Source organism: Schistocerca cancellata, chromosome 1 (genome assembly GCF_023864275.1).
Source record: "Schistocerca cancellata isolate TAMUIC-IGC-003103 chromosome 1, iqSchCanc2.1, whole genome shotgun sequence".
Classification (NCBI taxonomy): Eukaryota; Metazoa; Arthropoda; class Insecta; order Orthoptera; family Acrididae; genus Schistocerca; species Schistocerca cancellata.
This window is the reverse complement of record NC_064626.1, coordinates 422,608,846-422,633,418: the sequence shown is the minus strand read 5'-3', so window position 1 is coordinate 422,633,418 and position 24,573 is coordinate 422,608,846. Positions and strand designations below refer to the sequence as shown.

The 24,573-nt window shown below is 41.1% G+C and overlaps 1 protein-coding gene across 1 annotated transcript in view; it reads left to right on the top strand.

Annotated features, from left to right (window-relative positions):
- Positions 1–24,573, top strand: part of LOC126176097 (rotatin) — a 443,859-nt gene that overhangs the window by 75,915 nt on the left and 343,371 nt on the right. Inside the window, 2 exon segments of the mRNA XM_049923237.1 lie at positions 954–1,103; positions 11,476–11,655. Of these exon segments, the coding sequence (XP_049779194.1) occupies positions 954–1,103; positions 11,476–11,655 (330 nt within the window).

Sequence of the window (24,573 nt, the reverse complement as noted above, 5' to 3'; positions counted from 1 at the left end):
CGAGTGTATACCTGTCCTTTTTTCCCCCTAAGGTAAGTCTTTCCATTCCTGGGATTGGGATGACTCCTTACCCTCTCCCTTAAAACCCACATCCTTTCGTCTTTCCCTCTCCTTCCCTCTTTCCTGACGAAGCAACCGTTTGTTGCGAAAGCTTGAATTTTGTGTGTATGTTTGTGTTTGTTTGTGTGTCTATCGACCTGCCAGCGCTTTTGTTTGGTAAGTCTCATCATCTTTCTTTTTAGATATATTTTTCCCACGTGGCATGTTTTCCTCTATTATATACATTAAATAGTTAAAATTTCTTCAGGAAACATTAACATTTTTCTCTATGATAGCAGATGTGTGGTGTAGTGTGCAACCTTAAAATATAGGCAGCCCCTCACCTCTGTTCTCAGGCTTGCTCACCTGAAAATGTATGTCATTTACTAAAAGTAAAGGTCAATGTTACAATTTAAATAAATTAATTCTTCATAAAAGAGAGTCATAGTGTAAAAAAATATGAAAAATAAAAACAACATAAAATTTGAAATTTAAGAAAATAACTAATAAAACAAAAAAATGAAGCTATTGCCACTGCAACAAGACATTAAAAGCAGAATAAGATATCTAAGTAATGGCTATCAGTATTTTAAAGCTGCACTTTATACTGTATGTTTGCTGTTATAAGGAAAAAATATTGTAAATATTTATTGAAGAATATTTAAACTTTGTACTGTAATTTTTTAATCATTGGGTGGCGTGATATTTGGTACCAGAGCTAGAGGTTTGTAGACAAAATAAAAACGTGACTGTAGAATTAATCAAATAAATTTTTTCTGATTGTGTTGGTTGCTGTTCCAACCAACATTATATTTAGAATATGTAGCATACAGAAACTTCCGTTCTGCTGAATTATGAGCATTTTTCCCTGAAGTATAAAAATATATTACTTAACATGATTTAAAATATTCTAGGTATTTATTGAACTAATGGAGAACAGTCAAACAACAGCCAATAATGCCTTGTACTCAGCAACTGTCAAATGCTTATTGAAAGTTTCTGAAGATCTTCTTGTACGTATAAGATATTATTGTGATCCATGCACATCAAATTTAAAACAAGAGGTAAGAAGAATATTTTATTTCCTAATATTATAACTCAGAAGGTGAATAGTATTTAGAAAGAAATTACTAAAATTACTAAGTCAGCATGCAAGTATAATAGTAGTAAATGAGATGGCAATGGTAAATAAAATTATGCAAGGAAAATTGCCCTCTGGAACTTTGACAATAACTGTTGGAAACCACCCCATCAGAGACAATATTTTTGGCTGATAATTATACACACGTCAAAAAAAGTTTTGCGTCACCTCGGTTCCGAGAGTTCCGGAACCTGCGCAAAAATACTGGAATTGAGACCAACATAAACATCATTTCCACCCTTTTTATTGCAAGTTGTAGCACCATACAGCCAGACCTTCAGAAGTGGTGGTCCAGATTGCTGTACACACCGGTACCTCTAATACCCAGTAACACATCCTCTTGCATTGATGCATGCCTGTATTCATCATGGCATACTATTCACAAGTTCATCAATTGGTCCAGATTGTTCCGGTCCTCAATGGAAATTCAGTGTAGATCCCTCAGAGTGGTTGGTGGGTCACGTCATCTATAAACAGCCCTTTTAAATCTATCCCAGCCATGTTCGATAGGGTTCATGTCTGGAGAACATACTGGCCACTCTTGTCGAGCGATGTCGTTATCCTGAAGGAAGTCATTCACAAGATGTGCTTGATGGGGGCACAAATTGTCGTCCACGAAGATGAATGCCTTACCGATATGCTGTCGATATTGTTGCACTATTGGTCGGAGGATGGCATTCATGTATCGTACAGCCATTACGGTGCCTTCTATGACTACCAGTGGCGTATGTGGGCCCCACCTAATGCCACCCCAAAACAGCAGGGAACCTCCACCTTGCTGCACTCGCTAGACAGTGTGTCTAAGGCATTCGGCCTGACCAGGTTTCCTCCAAACACGTCTCCGATGATTGTCTGTTTGAAGGCATATGCGACACTCATCGGTGAAGAGGACATGATGCCAATTCTGAGCAGTCCATTCGGCATGTTGTTGGGCCCATCTGTACCATGCTGCTTGGTGTCGCGGTTGCAAAAATGGACATCGCCATGGATGTTGGGAGTGAAGTTGTGCATCATGCAGCCTATTGCACTCGGTTTGAGTTGTAACATGATGTCCTGTGGTAGGTAGTGATCATCCACTGCAGTAGTAACCCTTGGGCCGCCTGAGCGAAGTATGTCATTGACAGTTCCTGTCTTTCTGTATCTCCTCCATGTCCAAACAACATTGCTTTGTTTCACTCCGAGACACCTGGACACTTCCCTTGTTGAGAGCCCTTACTGGCACATAGTAACAATGTGGACACGATCACACTGGGGTATTGACCATCTACGCTTGGTTGAACTGCAGCGAACATGAGCTGTGTACCTCCTTCCTAGGGGAATAACTGGAACGGATCGGCTGTCAGCCCCCTCCATCTAATAGGCGCTGCTCATGCATGGTTGTTTACATCTTTGTGCACATTTAGTGACATCTCTGAACAGTCAAAGGGACTGTGGCTGTGATACAATATCCACAGTCAACGTCTGTCTTCAGTAGTTCTGGGAACCAGGCTGATGCAAAACTTTTTTTGATGTGTGTATATGAAGCAATTAACAGTTAAACATATAATAAATGCAGGGACGTAGAAGACTTCTCACGTCAATAAATAATGTTCACAGAACTCACTTAAATTGATTTCTTTTTCTTATCTGAGAAGAAAACAAAATATTTTATGGCAGGAGGCTAATATAGTTTTTCCAAACAAAGAAAGATGAGGCCACATTTTCGACAATCCCACACTTTACTTCTAAAAAAACAAATATGGACTTGAAATACAGAACGACCTTTCTTTATATTTAATTTACGTTACAAAGTCAAGTGATACAATGTTTAGGACAATGAATCACATTTGTTGGACATCCGTTAAAATCCCTGTTCAATCATCCAGATTCAGATTTTCATGCTTACCTTAAATTAATTAAAGCGAATATTAGGATGTTTTCATTGAAAAGGACATAGCTAATGTCCTTTCCTATTCTTCCCTAATCCAAACTTGTGCTCCATCTCTAATAATCTCTTGATGGGATGTTAAACCTTAATCTTCCTTCCTTGTTGTAATTGGTTTATTACGAGATGTATAAGATGCTCTGCACGAAACTTTGAAGGGTGTGGATGTAACAAAATAGTGTGCCAGTTTGTACAGTAATGTGATTGTAGAAGTCATGTATTTTATGTAGCTGCCACTGTATCCTCTATCATTCAGACCATTTTCTTTGCTTTGGGTGCTTTGTAATGGTAAATTGATTGTATGCTCTTCTTGATCACATTCTTGTACTGGCACCACTGTACACTGAAAGCAAACTTAAAATCTCAGTAATTAGACCACACTTGTTCATGCGTAGATATCACCTTTTACAGAAAGTCACATGTTGTTATTAAATGATGTATTTGTTTGTTTGTCCAACTAAATCTCATCATTTTATATGTTAAGTTATAACATAGAAGAGTTGTTGACTGGCAGTCAGTCACATTGAATGAAGGCTGCTGGAAATTATTTAGGTGTCAGACTAAGTCCTTCATCAGAAGTAGACAAAACACTCATACACAGTCACACATTTACAACATACACATGCTCACTGTCAACTCCAGTTGCCAATGCCAGACTGTAACTGTGTCTGAAGTGGGTGGTGATCTCAGCTGGGGTTGGTAGTAGCGTACAGAAGAAACAAGGAGGGGGAGAGAAGGAAGATACTACTGCAGGTTGTGGGATACTGCAGGAATGAGACAAGGGCAGGATAGTGGGCTGCTTGGTGAAGCAACAGCATCTATGCTGGGCAGGCAGATGGGAGAGGAGAGACGAAAAGTAGAGAAGGGGAAAAGACTGTACAGGAGAAGGCATGTGCAGGGCTAGAGTGGTACCAAAGGAACGGGTATAGAGGCAGATGGAGAACAGGGAAAAGTGAGGCAACACAGTTATGAGAATGAAGGATATGTTGCAAGGAGAGTTCCCATCTGTGCAATAGCTGCTGTTGGAAAGAATACATAGATAGTGAAGCTGTCATTGAGATTGAGGTCATCATGTTGCATGACAAGCTCTGCAACTGAGTGGTCTAGCTGTCTTTTGGCCATTGTTTGTCAGTGGCTGCTAATGTGGACAGGCAGCTTGTTAGTTTATGTGCCCATGTGAAAAGCCACACAATGATTCCAGCTAGGTTGCTAGATTAATGACTTCTTTCATAGGTGCCTCTGCTTTTGGCGGATAGAAGATGTCTGTGACATAACTGGAGTAGACAGTGTGGGGAGGATGTATGGAACAGGTTTGCATCTATGTCTATTGCAGGAATATGAGCCATGGGGCAAGGGGTTGGGAACAGGTGCAGACTAGGGACGGGCAAGGATACTGCATAGATTAGGTAGATGGTGGAATACCACTGTGAGGGGACTGGGCAGGATATGTCTCATTTCTGGATGTGACAAGAGGTAATCGAAACCATGGCAGAGAGATTGATTCAGTTGCTCCATTTCTGGGTGGTACTGAGTCATGGAGGGGAGAGGGGAGCTGTGCCCATTTGTGGTCAGACCGTGGATATGCAAGGAATGGCAAGTGTCTGGGAAGAAAAGGTATGGGAGATAGGGGCAGGGGGGAAGAATAATTTTGGTCTGGGTAGGCCTCAGTGAGATCCTTGGCATATTTGGAGGACTGTTCGTCACTATAGATGCAATAACCACCAGTGGTTATGCTATGAGGGAGGGACTATTTCATGTGGAATAAGTGGCAACTATCAGAGTAGAGGTATTGTTGGTGGTTGATAGGTTTGATGTTGATGGAAGTACTCATGTAGCCATCACTGAGCTGGATGTCGACATAGGGGAAAGTGGCTTGTTGGGCTGAGGAGGACCAGGTGAAGTGAATGAAGGAAATGTTATGGTTCTGGAGGAATGTAGATTGAGTATGCTCACCCTTGGTCCAGATCATGAAGTTCTCATCAGTGAATTTGAAGCGTTTGAGGGGTTTTGGGATTCTAGGTGGATGAAAACTTCTTTTAGATGGCCCATGAATAAATTTGCATAAAATGGTGGCATGTGAGTGTCCATTGCTGGAGCGCCCATTTTTGGACCACAGATTTGTTTACACATGATGCCTTCAAAGGAGAAAAAATTGTATTTCATAATGACCAGGTAAGAGGCTGTAGGTTTGGAGTCAGTTGGAGTTGGGTGCTGGGATATTTAGTGTTCAGTAGTGGCAAGGCCATGAGCACGGGGGATGTTAGTGTAGAGGGACGTGGCACTGACAGTGATGAGCAGGGCACCAGGTTGTAACAGTAACTGGGGGAGTGGGTAGTGTAATGGTTAGTGCCTTTTATATAGTAGGATAGGTTACGGGTAATAGCCTGAAGGTGTGATCTAGATGGGCAAAGATTTTTTCTGTGAGGGTGCAGTGACCAGCTACTTTGGGATGCTGGGCAGTTGGATACATGTATGAAGGTTGAATGAAAAGTAATGCCTCCATCTTCATTAATTGGGTTTGGTTCGCGATATTTTAATAAATGAAATTGAGAAATAATCCTTAGAATGTGATCTTTAATTACCAATATTCATTTTTCCACATAATCACCAGCCAATTGGATACATTTCTGCCAATGATGAACAAGTTTTCTGAAGCCGTCATGGAAGAAGTCAACATTTTTTTCCGCAACCATAGTCTCACAGTTTTCTCAACGTCTTCATCAGTAGCATAACGATGTCCCCGTAGATCGTCTTTCATTATCGGGAACAGACGGAAGTCAGATAGTACTAAATCTAGACTGTATGGAGGATGCCATATGGTGGTGAGATTCAGTGTCAGAAGTTCTGCCTGTGGTGGCACATGAAGTGTATGGTTTGGCATTGTCATGCTACAGGAAAACATTTCCCATTTCCTTTCGGACCCTTGTTAGCTGTCTTTTCAGAGTTCGCAGCATTGTGATGTAACACTCTGAATATATTGTTCCACGATCAAGGAAATCAACATCGATAACACCATCTGCATCCCAGAACACTGTGGCCATGATTTTTCCAGCTGAGGGCTGCCTCTTGAATTTCTTTTTCTTGGGCGAGTCTTTGTATCGATATTCCATAGACTGACGTTTCATCTCCGGGTCGTAACAATGTATCCAAATTTCATCTCCTGTCACAATTGAATGGAGAAAGGCGTGACCTTCATTCTCGTAATGCAAGAGTAGTTCCTAGCAAATTTAAAGTCTGTGCGCTTTCATTTCGGGAGTCAGCATCTGGGGTAGCCATCGTGCACTGATCTTCCAATAACCAAGCAAAGCAATAATGTGACCCACATGTTCTTGTGAAATGCCGATTGTGTTAGCAGTTTCTCTCTGAGTGATACGACAATTGTCCTGAATCAGTCTGACAACATTTTGCTTGTGAAACTCTATGGTTGCTGTCACAGGACGTCAAACTCTTTGTTTGTCATGCAGGTCAGATGTTCCCGCCTCAATATTTTTAAACTTATTTTCCTGATGGTGCACAGTACTCACATCAACACAATCACCATAAACTGCTTTAGTTCTCTGATGAATCTCCTTTGGGTGACACCTTCTGCTGTCAACAATTCAATGACTTCACATTACTTAAATCACATTGAATGACCGTCTGCGCAGGGCGCCATACTTTACATTGTAACAACACAACTGTTCAATGCTTCCCACCAACTGGAGCTGTAGAGAAGAGGCTACGGAACAAGCCAGTACCTGTCGCATACCAATGCTGCCAACTGTTGAAGAGCTATGAAGGTGGAAGCATTACTTTCCAGTTAACCCTTGTACCTTAGGAAGCATGTAGAAGATAGAAGTGCAGGGAGTGGTGGGGTGAGGTGAGTGATGGACTCATGGACTCAGAGGAGAGGTTCTAAGATGGAACTAGGGATTTGAGGGGGGGAGAGAGAGAGAGAGAGAGAGAGATTCAGTTGAATTTTTGGAATGATGTCACTGTGGCAGGGCTTGTAGCTTGTAGGTGGACATATGTGACTGTTGGCGGACTTCCTCATTCAGGTAACCCCTGCAGTTGATAACCACTGTGGTAGAGCATTTGTAGGCAATTAGGATTATAAAGTCAGGGTCAGTTATTCGGTGATGGATTGTGTTTCATTCTGCAGATGTGCTTTGGTTCCCTTATTGGGAGATTTGGGGATGATGGTGAGGCAAGGTTTCCGGTTAGGAAATTCTGGAAAGTTAACAGGAGATTAATGGGGGTAGTGGGGTTGGATTACGATAGATGAAGGAGTAAGCTGAGAAAGGCAGTGCTCAGTACTGGTTTTGGATTGAGTCTGATTGGTTGTGGTGGTTAGTGGCAAAAAAGTGTCACCTCTGTAGGGACTAAGAGAAGGAGAGAAGGTCTTTAGTTAAGCCCAAGTTGATTGGATTTGGGAGTGGGGCAAAAGATAAGATGTTTGGGAAGGATTGGTACTTCTGTGGGACTGAGGCTTTTGGAGGGCAGTTTCATGAATGTGTTGTGGGTTTGCGTTTTTTTTTGTGTGGCCATCTTCTGCAGCAGCTGATAACATCTGTTATTATAGGTTATCTGTCTTGAACTGACTGCAATGTAATTAAAAATAATTACTCCAGATGCCTTTCCCTTTTATTTACAAAACATCTTGTGTAGCATTGATATTTCTTTACACAGTCTGCACCTTCCCCTCTTGCTAGCAGTGGTTGATGTCGACAGGCTTAAGTTCACATCTGCAGTTTTTGGCATTTTGCATTATTTCCTACACTGCACTATTTATAATTGACTCTCTTAACTGTTTTTCATTCATCACTGCTACAGTGTTTATGCCTATTCCTATGCATAAATACTGCATAAACACTGGTCAGGCCATTCAGGAGATTCCATGAGGTAGGCAATAATGCAGGAACAGTATCTGGGGCTGGGTTTTGGATGGGGATAGAGAAATTTATCTATGTTGGCAGATATGGAATGGGCAAGTATCCACATGAAGGATAACACACACAAACACACACACACACACACACACACACACACACACACACACACACACACACACACAAACAAACAAACAAACAAATACATGTGAGTACCTTATTTTGAAAAGAAAATAGATGAAACATAGGAAGTATATTGAAAAAGATTAAAAGAAAATAATACTGATGTCAAAACAGGATGATTCAGAGTGAAAATAAATATAAACAAAATGGTGGTAATTGAATGAGCTGCAGGTGGGTGTTTGTTGACTGAAGGTGGGTGGCGCATCTCGTGGTCGTGCGGTAGCGTTCTCGCTTCCCACGCCCGGGTTCCCGGGTTCGATTCCCGGCGGGGTCAGGGATTTTCTCTGCCTCGTGATGGCTGGGTGTTGTGTGCTGTCCTTAGGTTAGTTAGGTTTAAGTAGTTCTAAGTTCTAGGGGACTGATGACCATAGATGTTAAGTCCCATAGTGCTCAGAGCCATTTGAGCCATTTGAAGGTGGGTGGAGAGAGAGAAGGCATATATGTAAATGGATTTGGGGAGGTCAATATGGTGCGTTCTTCAATAAGTGTAGAGGGGTTGCTGTTAGGTATCTGCTGTGACAAAATACAGGGCTATTCAAAAAGAAAGAACAGATTTCAAACATTGGTTGCTTCCAAACTACAAAGGATAGAAACACAATCCTGAAGTTCCTGGAAAAAGAAAACTTCAAATTTATTAATATTTGCTGTGTAACACATGGTGCTCACAATGAATGCATAAAAATTTGAACTTTTCTCTCCACAGGAACATTGGAATTGTGTTTCTATGTTTCGTAGTTTGGAAGCAATAAATGTTTGAAGTCTGTTCCTTCTTTTTTAATAGCACTGTACATATGGCACAGGTAGGATTAGGAAAAAGCATGAAATCAGATGTGAGTTAAGGAAGTCGGTGGGATCAATTTGAAGATCCATGAACAATTATATATGTGGAGAGATTGTGGGACAGAGGCTACTGTACCTGTGGTACATGCGGGCACATAACCATGTGTTGTGGGTGGACTAGACAGTAGATACAAGGTGGCTTGGAAGTCGTAACGTCATTGGGCATGTGATAGGTGGTTGAAACTGCATGCAGTTTGGATGGTGACAAGGAAACATAGGGACATTCAAAAAGAAAAGGATGGAAAGGGAGTAATGTTGTGATGGATTATTCTGTCTCGGATTTTCCATTGTTTCATTTTATGTGTCATATTCAAGTCGTTGGACATAAAAGTTATCAGTGTGTTAATGCAACAACTTGGAAGCAGCAGATTTAAAACAGGTTAAGATACTTAAATAAATACTATAAACTTATTTGTTATTTACTGTACATACAACAGAAAAATTTATGCAATTGTGTGACTTTTTAAACAATTACATGTAAAGTGTTCTGAAGATGTGTAGAAACAGTTTAGCAAGTGGGATGCCTCAGGTGGTGTTTTTAAATGTGGGTTGGTCAAGAATTGATTTTGTGAGACTAAATACTCTATTGGTTGGTTATGTTACTGCATGATATACATCATTCTCGTGCAGAGGTTTTGTAATCTGTTGATTGCTATTTTGCGTTGCTGTGAAATCTGATGCAACACCAAACATCAATAAATTTTACTCATAGGTCTGTATACTTTATTAGTGATGATATGTGGTATGAAGGGTATCTGTTTCATTTAAGAGCAGAAACCACTCTTAGTTTGGCATGTGGAGAATTGATGTTACATTAGTAGACAATTAGCCCAACATTCTGTTGTCAACAATTACAAAAATGGTAGCTAGAATGTGAAATCAACATCTTACTAGGTCTTTTGTAATTGAGGACCTCTTTTTACCTGCTTCTATGGTTCTATTTAAGTTATGTGGTCCTGTTGGAGTTGGCTGTTTAATGTAACATGCTACTCCCACTCCCTGCACACATTCATGCACACTTCTCTCCCTTTGTATGCACATCAATTTCTATTAAAGGAATTTTGTGGATACTGTCAGTGACATATTTCTGCACATCTGATCCAGTCTTCTAATTGTTCTTTAGTCCAAGAGATGCTGAGTAACTGTTCCATATCTGCCCTCCATCTCTGGACATTACAATGTGTTTTTAACTTCTCTAAAAAAAGAAGAAGAAGAAGAAAAGGAGTTTTTATTTGAAATCTATCACTACAGTTTTACAAATCAGATTGTTTATTGTTATTTTATCCATGAAAGCTATCATATTCTGTATTAATAACGTTGGTTGCAGCCACATACCATATTATCCACACCCTCAGAACAGACAGTGATACTGTCAAATGGCTGCTTTCTTTGAGGAGGTCATATTTTTCTGCAGTGCGCATTTTTCTATGCACCTCTTCTACATTGAGCAATTGCAGGTTCTGCAATCTTTGTATCAGATACCTATAGGAAGGAAACAGTACCCAGTCTGTGTAAAAACAGTGCCACAGTGTAGAATATTCTGTGCCAGTCGTTTTTAGACACTTGTTTTATCAAGCACCTTCTAATATTTTACCATGTCTTATGATCTCAACATTGACGGGACATTGAACCTTAATTTTTATTTCTTTCTGTATTTCTTTCTTTCATACATTCTTTCTAGATTTTTCAAGTGATTTGAGGAATTTCAGAAGATTTTCTTCCATTTACAAATTCACAGTTGTATTACATTTAAGAATATGCCACCTTTAGTAGTTAAACCTCTGCAACTGAAAGTAACAGGTTGATGTTTGCTTCCAATTCTAATCAATGATATTTGCAACATAACAAGAGTACTCAGGCTGTCTTATTTATTCAATTTGTTGTCGTAGACTTTTAGTACTAGAAATATTCTGCTCATAGTCATATCTATCCAACATTTAATTTCATATCTACTAACTTAGATTTTCTGCAACTGGTCTTTTTGCTGTAAATAAAACCACAGCACTTCATTTGTCTTGAATAAGTATTTTACAAGACAAAAATCAAACAATGGAAAATCCCAGATGGAATGTAATAATATTATGAGAAAGAAAGTTGCTACTCACCATATACCGGAGATGCTGAATCGCAGATAAGCACAACAAAAAGACTCTACAGTTAAAGCTTTTAGCCATTGGCCTTTGTCAACAATAGACACACACATATGCACATACACACACTCACGCGAACACAACTCACACACACGACTGCAGTCTCAGGCAACTGAAACCAAACAAGACAACAAACACAATTGTGTCTTTTATTTATTTTAATTCTTTTTAGGTTGTAGCTGCCTCTGCCAATAGCAACCAAAATTAAAACAAATACACACATTTAGCAAGTATTTTACTTGCATGAAAAATGAAATTAACTTTGTCTTCTGCTTACTATAGTCCATTTTAACAGTGTGTATCATTTTTGCAAATTCCCTGTTTTTTCAGATATGCACCAGCAGAGAGGTAGCAGCCAGTAGTACATCGTTCGGATCAGAAAGAACTTTGGACTCAGGTGACTATTTGCAAAACAACAGCACAGTTACAGCAAAAAGAGGGAGACAGATAGACAGAAATGAGGAAATACTCAGCATTCAGGACCAGGAGAGCAACAATTTCAGGCCTAGCGTAAGTTTCTTCCACAATTACCATAATTGGTTAAAAGTGAAATCTGTCTTACATTACTCAGAGTTCATTTCATCACACTTTAATTATTACGGTAGTAAATTGGTACGTAGTGTGTATGGTGAGAGACTATGACCCTGTATTTAATATGTTGTCCACATTTCATCTTTCATACAACAGTGAAACACATAGCATTGTTGTAGTGAGATGTTAGTTGTAATATAGTGGTATGGCAAATATACTGCATGCAGTGTGATGCTCACTGTCAGTGAAAGGTGTATTGGGTGATTTCTAGTTTAATTCAGTGAAAACTCACAATGTAAATTAGTATGTTTAGTTAACTGCTTTCAATGACCGGTTGTATACGACCCGGGACAACTGGGAGATCCAGGAAAAACTCAGGCATTTTTTCATCCGGGAGAAAAATGGGAAAAACCCGGGATATTTTTAGAATTCTGGGAATTTTTCATTGTTTTAGTTTTCAGTTAAATTTTTGTAATTTTGACTGGTAAGAACCAATACTCTAAAAAAGCATATTACTGTATCCCGCTACTGCAGAATAATACTTCAACAATAAAACATAAACGAGAGAAGAAAAAAAAACTAAAATAACTTAAATTGCAAAGGAAATGCGTCATATACAACAACGACACACACTGCTCATGCAAGCGTCTGCCAATTGAAAATGTGTCAAAGGAAGACTATGCAGTGCTTCATAACAACAAATTGCCTCCAATGTGCGTGAAGTCGCAACTGTTTACATTCGATTCCTTTTATCAGTTACGCGCGGACTCATGCGCATGTGCAGTTGGGTCACACTTGAGTAGTAGATTTTCCCGCTTCTGGCTACAGGAATGTGGCTGTTGGCTGTGGAAGCAGTCGCAGCAAGCAGCTAGATGCTACCGGGAAAAGGGGACACCAAATTAATATCCTTGAGGGAAAAAAAACTTGTTTCACAAAGCACCTAGCATCCAGCGCACGTTTGTCTATCGATTACTTCCCTGTTGGTTTTGGAACATTTTTGAATACATTTAAAGTTGATTTCTGAATGAATCACAAGTTGACTTTTGAATGCATGCATAGTATACATGATGTCTCTGTCAGGAGAATCCTCATCGCATCTAGAAATAAACTGTACGCAGACAAAAGGGGACGGGGATATACGAGCTGAGGGAGTAAAGCCGAACGGATGAATGCCAATCACTGTCTGATTATGTGGTTGATTGGGTTTGCGAATGATCAGCATTGTTATAATTACTAGTGAAATCCATAGATTCAGACTACCAGAATGGAAATAAACAACTGACAGGAATAACAGGTAAGAAAGATTATGTATTATCTTCTCGTTGTATCCAAGAAAATTAAATTTTGACAGAAAATTTTTGGCCAGATTGATACACTAGTAATCACCAGTAGTACAGTCTCTGGCTAGCAGCCGCGTAAGTTCTATTCTGGAAGTAACGTGGAAAACGTGTTGTTTGAACACGTAATAACGCCTAACTGGAAAATAATCGTGGGATAACTAAACCTGTGATTCTGGCAGGGTTAGTGAAGTTAATCAGCGAACAAATTTTGACAGTGGCTGGAATAGCTACAGAATTGGTGATTACAAGATTGTTTGTTAGAACGGGTAAGGAGAAGAAATGGGGACATCACACAAATTATGGAAGAATAAGATTATTCGAAATTTATATAAAAATTTCCGAATACTACTTTTCGATCTCATGCTTGAGAAGCTGGTGCATATGATTGAAATGTGAAACTATTTCCTAACATAAAGCTTTTTGCTTGTACGTAGTAGGCCTAATAGGCATTTGATATTGGTACTTCGTGGATTATATTCTGTCGTGTTATAAAAATGGCCATTTGTACCAAAACAGTCTCGTTTATTTGGTGTGTTACAAAATTGCTGTCATATTAGAAAGGCCTATTTTGTTTTATCTAGCAGACAGTGACAAAATAGACGTAATCAGATCGAGAAACCACACAGTTTTGGGTATTATTGTATTAACAGCGTTTTCAGTATTAGATAACAACATTTTGATTTTTCATGTAGCAAAACGTTTGACGAACTTTGATGAGGTAATAGATTCTTTCGCAGAAAGGAAAGCATGCCATGTAAAGCTGTAGCAAGATTAGAGAGAAAAAAATGCTAGGAGCTAAGGTTTGAAGAAATGTGTAATTTCTTGCTTATCTCTTGTCAGTATTGGTTTTATATATCCTATATTTAATTTTATGTCACACAAAACAGCAAGTTATTAACTAATAGCCAATAAAGAGTTTATATTTTCTGAAGAGTTCTTGTTCTCTCGATTACAAATAATCCCATCCGCTATTTAATTTAACTTTTTTTTTTTTTTTTTTAAAAAAAAGAGGCTGTCAAACCGGCCGATGGGAGCAGGAGAGGCACCACAGGACATTTCAATTTCCACTCTCCTGAATACAGTTTGGTGGTGCGGTAGAAAAATGCTTTATGAAGAGGTGTGGAACTGCACTGTGACATACTTAGACCAAATAATATTTCCTCGAATACTTATGTTTCAGATTTTTTAGAAAGATGTGCGCTACAAGATGAACATATTTTGAAAATTCAATTTTTTTAGTATTGACCCGGTTCGCAAATGTTGTAGATCCAGGGCTGATGCGCAGAGCAGTCTGACTTATAGTGGATAGCCCTCACGTGACCCGTGTTCACATTTAGTGATCTTGCTGTTTCCCCTTTGTTTACTCTCACATCAAATGAAAACAAAACGGATATCTGTGACCGGGAGCTATCAAGTGAATTAAAACACATTCACATAATTATGGAAGGCTGAAATATGTCATTAGTTTCAGATTTTCTTTTATTTCCACCTTTCTGACAGTCAAGCATTAATCGCCTTGCAGAACAATGAAGTTATTTTTGTATGTTTGCTAAAGAAATTTGACTTTTATTAACCTTTTCCGCAGAGACAGTCAATGTATTTGAAACGAAATGTTTAACTCCACAGTACTGGCTAGTTTCAATTGTTCACTGCATTTCAAGTGCACGTTTTCATTTTCTATTACATATTGCATTATGCCATAATAAAGAACCAAACATGATATAATACAGCACTGGTGCTCCATGAAAATTTACATCCCGAAAACCACACTCAAAAGCTTAATATCAGGTTGAGGTCTACTTCATTGGGAATATGGACATTCGAATGTGCACTTTAAGCATGCACTTTAAATTTGCACATTTTAGTATGGTTCACAAAATTCCCGACGCTCTTGGAGTACCCTCTGATGTCTTGTTTCTTTTATGACATAATGTATGATCTTTCAATGTTTTACACGTACGTACATACAGGCTTCCTACGTCATGATAGCTACCCAAGCGTGGTGTCGCCTGTTATCTGCGCTCTCTGGGAACTGCTGAAACGAACCTATTTCTAACAGTTCGCAGGAAAATATTGCGAATAGTGGTTTGAAAAGCGTTACTTTCAAAGTAAATATCATTTTACGTAAGTTGAACTATGTGCAAGAATGTACCAAGAATTTATTAAATCACAGAGTGTTTGACTCTCATTTAAAAATCAACTCTTTGATGATGAGCCATTTAGATTTAAAAATCAACACCTTGATGATGAGCCATTTAGAAGAATTTCGAACGCTGAAGATCAGACATTTATGTTATTATTAAAAATTTTACTGGCACATTTGTGTGATAATATCTTCAAGTGTAACACGTGCAAAAAAGATCAACAGTATATGTGAAAGCTTAGCTTCTCTTCCAGCTTGAGACCAATATTATATTTGAAAACTTTGCTTTTCTTGTAGCGACACTATGTATATTAATTTAAACTATTAACTTTCCCTGTTTGTGTGTTCATGCTACTTAACAGTGATGTTGCTGTTGGCTGACTACATCACGTGTCTTATGCTCTTAATATCCGCTGTCTTCGGCTGACGTGATCACGTGACATGAGCTACGAACGGCTTACAAAAGCCCATCGAAATCTCGATTTCAATGATTCGGAAAGTAACATGCGGTGTTGTGTGGAATTCCAGTGTATATTTTCGTAATACGAAAATACGCAGCGTGCATGTTGCTGCACATCAAAGATATTTAAAAAATGTGTGTTTTTTTTTCCCCTGGGTTTTGTTTTCTAAAGTGCCGGGAAACTGTACGCCCGTGTATAAAACCATAACCATTCAAAGGATTGATAAGGGAAAGTATACTGTCACCCGGGAGAAAGTTTATTTTTAACCGGGAAATCCAGTAAAAGTCCGGGAATTTTTTTCCTTGTCCACGTATACACCCTGAATGAGCAGTGTGCCCCTACAAATCCATTGATGAGGTTGGATTCAAATCTTATCGATTTATCCAGATTTCTGTTTTTCATAGCTTTCCTAAAACACATAAGATGAATGATTTGCTAATTTCTTCAGCTGACCATGCCTGATAATCTTCCTCCTCTCTTTACCAACATTTCTCTTGTAAGGTTGTTATTGAAGAGACATCTTCATTCAACTTGAATTTATGATTCTTGTATAAATTTCATATTTCCTCAAGGCAACAGTTTGACATCTTTAGGTGGTTGCAGCCAATTACTGCCAGCAAGTAGCAGCTGCCAGTCTTCTTATGCAGTCCATGTCCAGAAGCAGCATGTGCATGACAAAGTTCCTTCCAGATTGATGACTGTTCCTATAAGGAACCAACGTGTGGACTTCCACATGTGCAGTAGGAAGCTGGTGCTACTGTTGGGTGTTGCAGTAGCCAAGATGCAAACTAAAATTTACAGCCACATGGGTCTTCCACAGTCCAATGGGGGGGGGGGGGGGGGGGGGGGGGCTGTGATTGGGAATTCCTATTTTTGTCATTGTGCTCTGAAGGCAGAAGTGCAGGTTTCGATGCCGTACTTAGCTGGAATCCTGAATCTCTATTGATAAAGATTATTTCTAATGCAAATATAAATAACCTCCTTTATAAGGCAGTTCCAGAAATGTGAAACTGTTAATAGAATTTGCAGGTTTATCTGATTATCCTAAGCAGTTATGCTGATCATATTCATCACAATGGTCAGCATGAAACTTGTCTGTCCAATATATGAAAATATTGTGCACACTTTGTTTCTCAAGGCTGAGATTGTGTTTTGTAGGACCCAACAAATTATTCAGTTTTGTAGGGGACAAAAGCATATTTAATATTGTGTATGTTGATGATTCTTCTAGAGAAGGAAAGTTATACTCCCCATATAGCTGAGAAGCTGCATCACGATAGGCACAACAAAAAGTGTTTCTTCTTTTTATTTCTCTACTTTCCGCTACTTACCCCCTCCCCCTCCGTACCTTCTCTCCTGCCCTCTGTCTAAACTGCAACACTTCACTGACCGTCACTCCCACAATACTATCCCTCCCCCTCCCCACCCCACCCTCCTCCTTACCCCACCCAGTCGCCACTCCCATCATGCACTGGTGGTGCTGTTCGCAGTGTGGTTTCAGCTCTCTGAGACTGCAGGTGTGTGTGCAAGTCGTGTTTGCGTGTGTGTGTGTGTGTGTGTGTGTGTGTGTGTGTGTGTGTGTGTGTGCGTGTGCGTGTGCGTGTGTCTATGTGTGTCTACTGCTTACAAAGGCCTTAATGGCCAAAAGCTGTAATTGTGTGAATTTCCGCTATATGGTGAGTAGCAACTTACCTCCTATGGTATTGTTACATTCCATCCTGGATTTTACATTGTTTGATGATTCTTCTGATTCATAAAGAATTACCACCAAACTACAGCAAGAAATGTATAGTAGTGAATGTCTCGGTGTTTTCGTTTTGGTTCCTGGTACAGTAAATTTGTTTCTCAGAAGCGATGATCTGCAAAAAAACTTTTTTTGTAAGTTGAAGCTCACCAGGCAGGTTGTCAGGTTTGGGAGTGACATGTCCTCTGTGAACCTGATAGTGAATACACAATAGGATGGTGCATTGTGGTAACAACTTGCAGTCGGCAGATATAGATAGGAGTGAGTTAGCTTGCAGTATGTGCTATGCCTCAGTGTTCTTGATATTGTTGAATATTTCACCAATAGCCTTGTGCTTGGGTGTAAGCTTAGCGGGCAACACGAAAACTGCAAAATATGACTGACTGAAGGTCCTAACATATAGTGATTCAGCCATGTGCGATAAGAGCGAATGTTGCTGCAGGTTAGTTGAAAAGGGAGTGTTTTGCAAAAGTTATAGGTTATGATTTCATTGGACAATTGCTGTGGGGAAGAGAATGGGGTGATCAATGGGGCTTTCCATGGAATTGTAGATTGTGAAAAGAGATTGGGTGCTGGGATAAAATGGCAAACAAAGGGCAACAGGAGAACATTTTCTGGCAAATTTGAAATTCCATTAAGCATTAGATTTTGCTTACTACCATAACTGGAGGAGGAGGACCCTCCTACAGATGTAGAGAAATTGAGGGTGCAGCAGTACAATGCGGAAAAAAACTTACCGATAAGTCGGGTGAAAATGAACAGGAAAAGAATAGTTCTGCTGTTAGGAAGCAGTACAAAGAGGGCTGTAGACCAGCAGCTACAGGAAAAATTAGCTGCAGAATACCTTACCACAAGTTTTGTGTTAACAGATGTTAATACTTGAGTGAGCTGGGAACAACCTGGCTGGAAACAAAAAAAATACTGTATTAGGGATGACCTGGACAAAATAGAAGAAGCTACTGAACACTCAAGTGTAGATTTTGTGGAGGTTCCATGACACCGTGATAAGTCCTGCTGTAAAGCAAGTGAACATGGAGCTGAGAGGGCTCCTTCAGATGGATGCAGAATTTCATATTGTTGCTGTTCCAGTAAGAAGGTGGGGATATACTTCTCAGGGGCTTGCATGTATAGGAGAGTAACGTCAAGGTAGCAGATCTATTAGCAGAAAACATAAGGGGACCACCGGCACACACAGGAAAAATGCAGTGGTTATGGGAGTCAGGTGAGATACTGACTTTAGGACAAATACTGAATTCAGACAGATTTAAGAAAATTAAATAGTCAGCTGTCCCATGTTCATCTTATAATAATAGAAGGAAAAATGAAATGAAAGTGCTTCGTCAAAATATTAAGGGGGGGGGGGGGGGTAAAAAATAAAGTTAATGAAATTTTAGTTTGTTTGCAAGACTTTAGAAGTTGGGAAGAAACTGATGTAATTTCCCTGTCTGAACACCATATAACCAAGGGTTAGAAAATCTTTAATATAAGTGGTTAGAAGTTAGCTGAATACTCATGTGGAACTAATGTGGGTAAAGGAGTTGTCACATTCATAAAAAGGGAAAAAAATATGGAAATAAGTAAATTCTGCATGGATAAGAACATAGAAGCATGTCCTTGAGAGTTGCTATTGGGAAATGTATTATTTGTAGTTTTTATAGTGTATAGTTCATATGTGGTGGATAATATCTCCAATAAGACACCAAGACATTGTGGGTCTGTAAAATGTAATGTTATCAGTCACTCACGTAATGCACCATTAATTCAGGGTGTTTTTTCTAGAAAAAAATGAAACATGCAATTGTTAGGACACTATAAACTCAACAGGTGTCAGTAACAATTCTCATTTTAGTAACCATTCCCATTTTGTCTCCTATATCATTTTCTAAAAATTTTGGGAAGGTAATGTACTCCAGGGTTCCCACCCACCTGTGTCACAATGGGATACTTAGCCAGTCACATTTCATAAGGGCCATTCTACTGTGTCAGCTGTTCAAGCAATACAAAGACAGACGCAACATCTCTGTTGAAAGAAATTAAAATGGGAGCCCTCAAAGGGTCCGATCATTGGCCTGTAACTGTTCTTGCTCTATGTTAGTGATCTGCCATTTTATTTGAATCAGGAGGCAGACTTATTCCTATTTGCAAATGATACAATCATTGTTGGGAAGCTGAGCAAAGAAGCATCAACAGAGAAAGTAGTAAATGATGTTTTCATGGAAGTTACTGAACTGCACAAAAGGACTAGCTTTAAACTTGGAAAAAACAGAGTTCATCCAATTTTGTATTGTCAGAAATATTGAAGTAACCTTGTTTATTGACCAGAAATAATAAATGGGATAGAAAATTATAAGCAGTTAGGTGCGCATATCTATGAAAACTTAAAATTGTAATCACCATATAGTAGACATTCCAAAAACTTTAGTTTCAGTTGCTTTTGTCATAAGGATAATTGCCAGCTTTGGGGATACAGAAGTCAACAAGTTAATGTATTTTGCATATTTTCATTCACTGATATCTTATGGGATGATATTATGGGGCAACTGCTCACTCAGGCACAAAATATTCATTGCACAGAGTATAATAATTAGAACTATGTATGGGGTTCACAGACATACCTGTTTCAGGCATCACTTTAAGCAACTGGGACTATCAACCACATCACAGCCTCACAGTAAATTTATTCAGTTATGAAATTTGTTATAAACAATACTTCTAACAAGTAAGTTGGCGAGTAACAGAGATAACCATTACCCTTTAATGGATATAACATCGGCACAGAAAGGGGTCAAATATGCAGCTATAAGAGATTTTGACACACTGCCCAATATTTTTCAGATATAGATTAAAAGCACTAGGGTATAAAAAGTGCACACTGAAGGGTTTTTAGGGTTAGTGGTTCATTTGTCATGGTCATCAGCAATCGGATGGCTCTCAGGAGACCTGTTGCACACTGCAGGCAGGAGCTGTGCTGAATTTAGAGGTGAGTAATGTTGGCAACATTCATTCTGGGGTACAACCATGCCCCACCCATAAATATATATTCCTACTGAAAAGCTTCAGCCACTTGGAGATTGTCGCATTGTGGGCCTCTGGGTAGCTGGATAGAAGTATTGAAGGATTGCTGCACATGTTAGGGACAGTGTCTCAGTGTTGTGTCACTGCTTTCAACAGTGGCTGCGGAACATACACTTGAAGAGTAGGCTCTGGACATTCATGTGGCACAGGTGCATGCCAAGATTGACACATTCTTTGAGCAGTGGTGGCTGACCGAGCATCATCCAGGGATGAAATTTGGACATGTTTACTTGCTGTGTCATCAGGAACCATTGGGAAATAGTTAAAATCATGTGTATCTCTCTTGGTGGGTTACTACTGACACCATGACACCACCAAGCATGGCCGCTCTGTTGTCATGAAAAGAGTACACTGTCTGAGTGCGAGTGGTGGACATATACGTGTGTGATGTAGAGTTGGTGAGCTGCCTATTCGAGAGTGCATTGGTTCATGGCAAGGCAAAGTTACCAGTGCCCGCTACATTGCACAAGCTGTTATCACCACGCACCGGTACCGCGTGCCACAGATTTTGAGTCCATGCCAGATGGCAAGGATGTCCAAGACCTCTAGAGTTCTCTGCACCATCGTGCCATAAGGCGTGGTCGTGTGCGCCTCCTGGCCCACGTTTAATGTGAGGGCGCCACAGTGGGAACACACGGTCCCAGTGGCCAATAGCGGTGTCCCCAATCATGTATTCAAGCACCTGTCTCTCGCTCAGCCAGTCAGTGTAATCTTTGCATGCGTCTATTGACATCTCGCCTCACACAGTGTATTTACGTTACTTTGATCCATGTACGAGTGGACGTGGTTGATTTGTGAGGTCTTCTTGTGACTCCATTGTTTCTTGCTTGTTGTGGTTTGTAAGGTCTCACTCGGTTGTCCTTTGTTGTTTGTGTCCGTCCTCTCCCGTTTATGTTGTTCGCGGGCTGCTCTGTGGGTCCCATCATGCTTTCCTTCACGGCAACCCCGCGGCGGTTCCGGTAGCAGTTACAACATTTTTGGTGACGAAGTAAACGGTGGTCATTGCTAGCATGGAGGCGAAGTTGGTCTGTCTGCTGGAGCAACAGCAGCAGCTCCTGCAGCAGCAGCAGACATCTTACAACAGTCGCTGCGGTTGCTAACGGACAAAGTCGATGCCCGGGATGCATTACCACAACAGCTTTTGAGTTCTCGGGTGTCCAATGCTTTCCCCCGTCCACCGTTATTCCCACCATTTAATGACACGAAAGAAGACTGGGAAACATACTTACATCAGCTGAAAAAATGTTTCACGGCTTTTCAAGTCACAGATGACTCCTTGCAGTGCTCGTAGTTTTTGTCTTGGGCCTCCCCAGACACATTCTCTCTTTCCACGTGCACTAATCAGGAGTGTAAGGCTTCGTATGCGGACTCCCTGATCCGGGATGTGGTGGTTCAGCTGGGTCCCAATCCTGAGGTCCGCACTGCAGTGTTGAAACTCAATAACCCCTCCTTGGAAGAGATTCTCCGCATTGCACACTCCTTTGAAAGTGCTCAGGTGGCTAACGAGCATCTTATGGCACGATTGATGCGTCTCGGCGGGGTCCGCCCTCACGCCGTCGATGTGGCCATGCCAACAGAGGCCAGCGCCGTCGGGACTCCTCTTTGTCTGACGTCTCTATGGCATTGGCATGTCTGGTCTCCCCTCGTCACAGGTCACGTGGCCAACTTCCATCTTGCCCACAGTGCTTTATCGCACATTCTCGAGCTGATTGTCCGCACCGCTGGAAAACGTGCACACTGTGTAACAAGGAGGGCCACATCCGATCGGTTTGTCGTAGTCGCTCGACTCGCTCCAGTCCTGCCCCTCCTGGGCCTCAAGATTCTGCCCATGCTCTGCAATCGGTAGTCCCACAGGATGACCCATCAGTGCAGAAGCTTTTCCTCACGCCCTGCCTTTTAACTGAGGATGTCAGTTTTCAGGTCAACACTGGGGCCACCATTTCCCTGATTAATATGGCGACGTATACCCTTCTGGGCTCTCCTGAGTTGTCACCTCCCTCTCAGTGTTTGGTCGCCTACGTAGATGGTTCCATTCCCCTTCACGGGCAGTTTGTCGTCCAGGCAACTTACAAACGTGTTCCCGGCTCCTACCCATCCGTTGGCTTCAAATATTTTTGGCCTGGATGCGTTTCAGCTGTTTGGCTTTTCAATTTCCGATGAATTTAAAGTCGTTTCCACGGCTGTTCCTTTTCAGGAGTTGGACGATCTGTGCTCCGCTTTTGCATTGTTGTTTGCTCTGAATCTCAGATGTGCTTACGATTTTCAGGCGCACTTCACACTTCGGCCGGGTGCGCAGCCTCACTTTCTCTGGGCCTGGCCCCTTCCAGTAGCCTTACGGCCAGTGGTCAAGCAAGAACTTGATCAGCTCCAGGCTGCTGGTGTTCTGGAGCCTGTGACATACAGTGCCTGGGCAACACCATTGGTGGTCATACGGAAACCCGATAGGTCCCTTCGGCTGTGTGGGGACTTTGGCACTACTGTCAATGTTCAGTCCCTCGTCAACACTTACCCATTCCCCTACAGGAAGACCTTCTTGCCAAGCTTGCTGGGGGCGAGTACTTTTCCAAAATCGACCTGGCTGAGGCATACCACCAGTTACCCTTGGATGCCAAGTCCCAGACCATCATGGTTATCAACACACCTTTCAGGTTATACAAGTACAAGCGCCTTCCGTTTGGTGTCTCTTCAGCGCCAGCCATTTTCCAGTGGTTCCTGGAGCAGCTTACGCAGCCTATCCCCACCTGTGTGAATTATCTGGATGACATCTTGGTCACCGGGCATTCCCTTATTTCACACTCTGCAATTTGCAGGTTTACGCTGTTGGCTGGACAAGTGTTGTTTTTTTCAACCGGAAGTGGAAGACTTAGGCCACTGGCTTAGCAAGGATGGCCTTCGCCCTTCGGGTCACAATGTCGTGGCTATTGAGGTCATTCCTCGTCCCAAGGACTCGTCTGAACTCCAGGTGTTTTTGGGCAAGGTTACTTATTACTTAAAGTTCTTGCTCCAGGCTGCCTCTGTTGCTCAATGCCTCAATCAATTGCGTCGCAAAGGGGTACCTTTTGATTGGACTCCTGCGTGTGACCAGGCTTTTCTCCGTTTAAAGACGATGCTGAAGTCCGCCCTTTGCCTTACTCCCTTGTCTCTGGACTGCCCTTGGTTGTGGTGACCGATGCATTGGCATACGGCATTGGGGCCATCCTCACATCATCATGCATCGGGATGCCGATGGCTCCGAAGAGCCCATCGCTTATGCCTCTAAGACGTTGACCCTAGCAAAACGGAACTACTCCCAGATTGAAAAGGAGGCCCTGGTAATCGTGTTCGCAGTCCAAAAATTTCACACCTATCTCTTTGGGGCAAAGTTCATCCTCCTGACAGACCATAAACCCTTGGTTATGCTTTTCGGACCCCACTCTCACCTTCCAGAGTGGACGGTTCAACATCTCCAGCGTTAGGCATTATTTTTATGAAATTACACTTATACCGGCCCTCCTCGCCGCCGGGTGGATCGGCAGCTCCCTCCCCCGCCCTGGACTCTGGGTCGGCCATCATGGATACCTCGGCCATCATGGATACCTCGGCCATCCCTTCCTCCCCGCCCAAGGCAGTCGATGAGCGCGGCTCTTCTTCCCACTACTGCCCACCTCGGCACCATCCAGGGTGGGGAGTTATTGTGTACTGATGCAACTGTTGGGTCCCCTTTAGTGTGACATGTGTCTCTCAGTTGGTCTTAATTTGTCATCATGTACTCCTGAAATGATTAATTACCTTCACTTCGCTTGTGAATAAAATGACCTTGTCCTTGAGGGTGTTGCATCTTTTTTTCTGACAGTGTAAATATTATCTTTTATTTTTTTATATTTAGTTGTATGTAAGTATTTTATGTTTTCTGTTGGCACATTTCACATAATAATGTTTATTGTGAATTTGATCCATGGAACAGGTAACTGACTAACTGCAAGGATGTATACCATGGCAATACATTGTATTTAATCTTGTGATAGAGATGCTAGATAATGCAGGGGTCTCAGTGATACAGAAAAGTTTTGAAGTTTGCACATACACCCACACCACCTCCAGTCTGAGAAGTTACTAGCAGAAAGGTTTGTTCTTTGAGAGAAGATGAGAATTTTA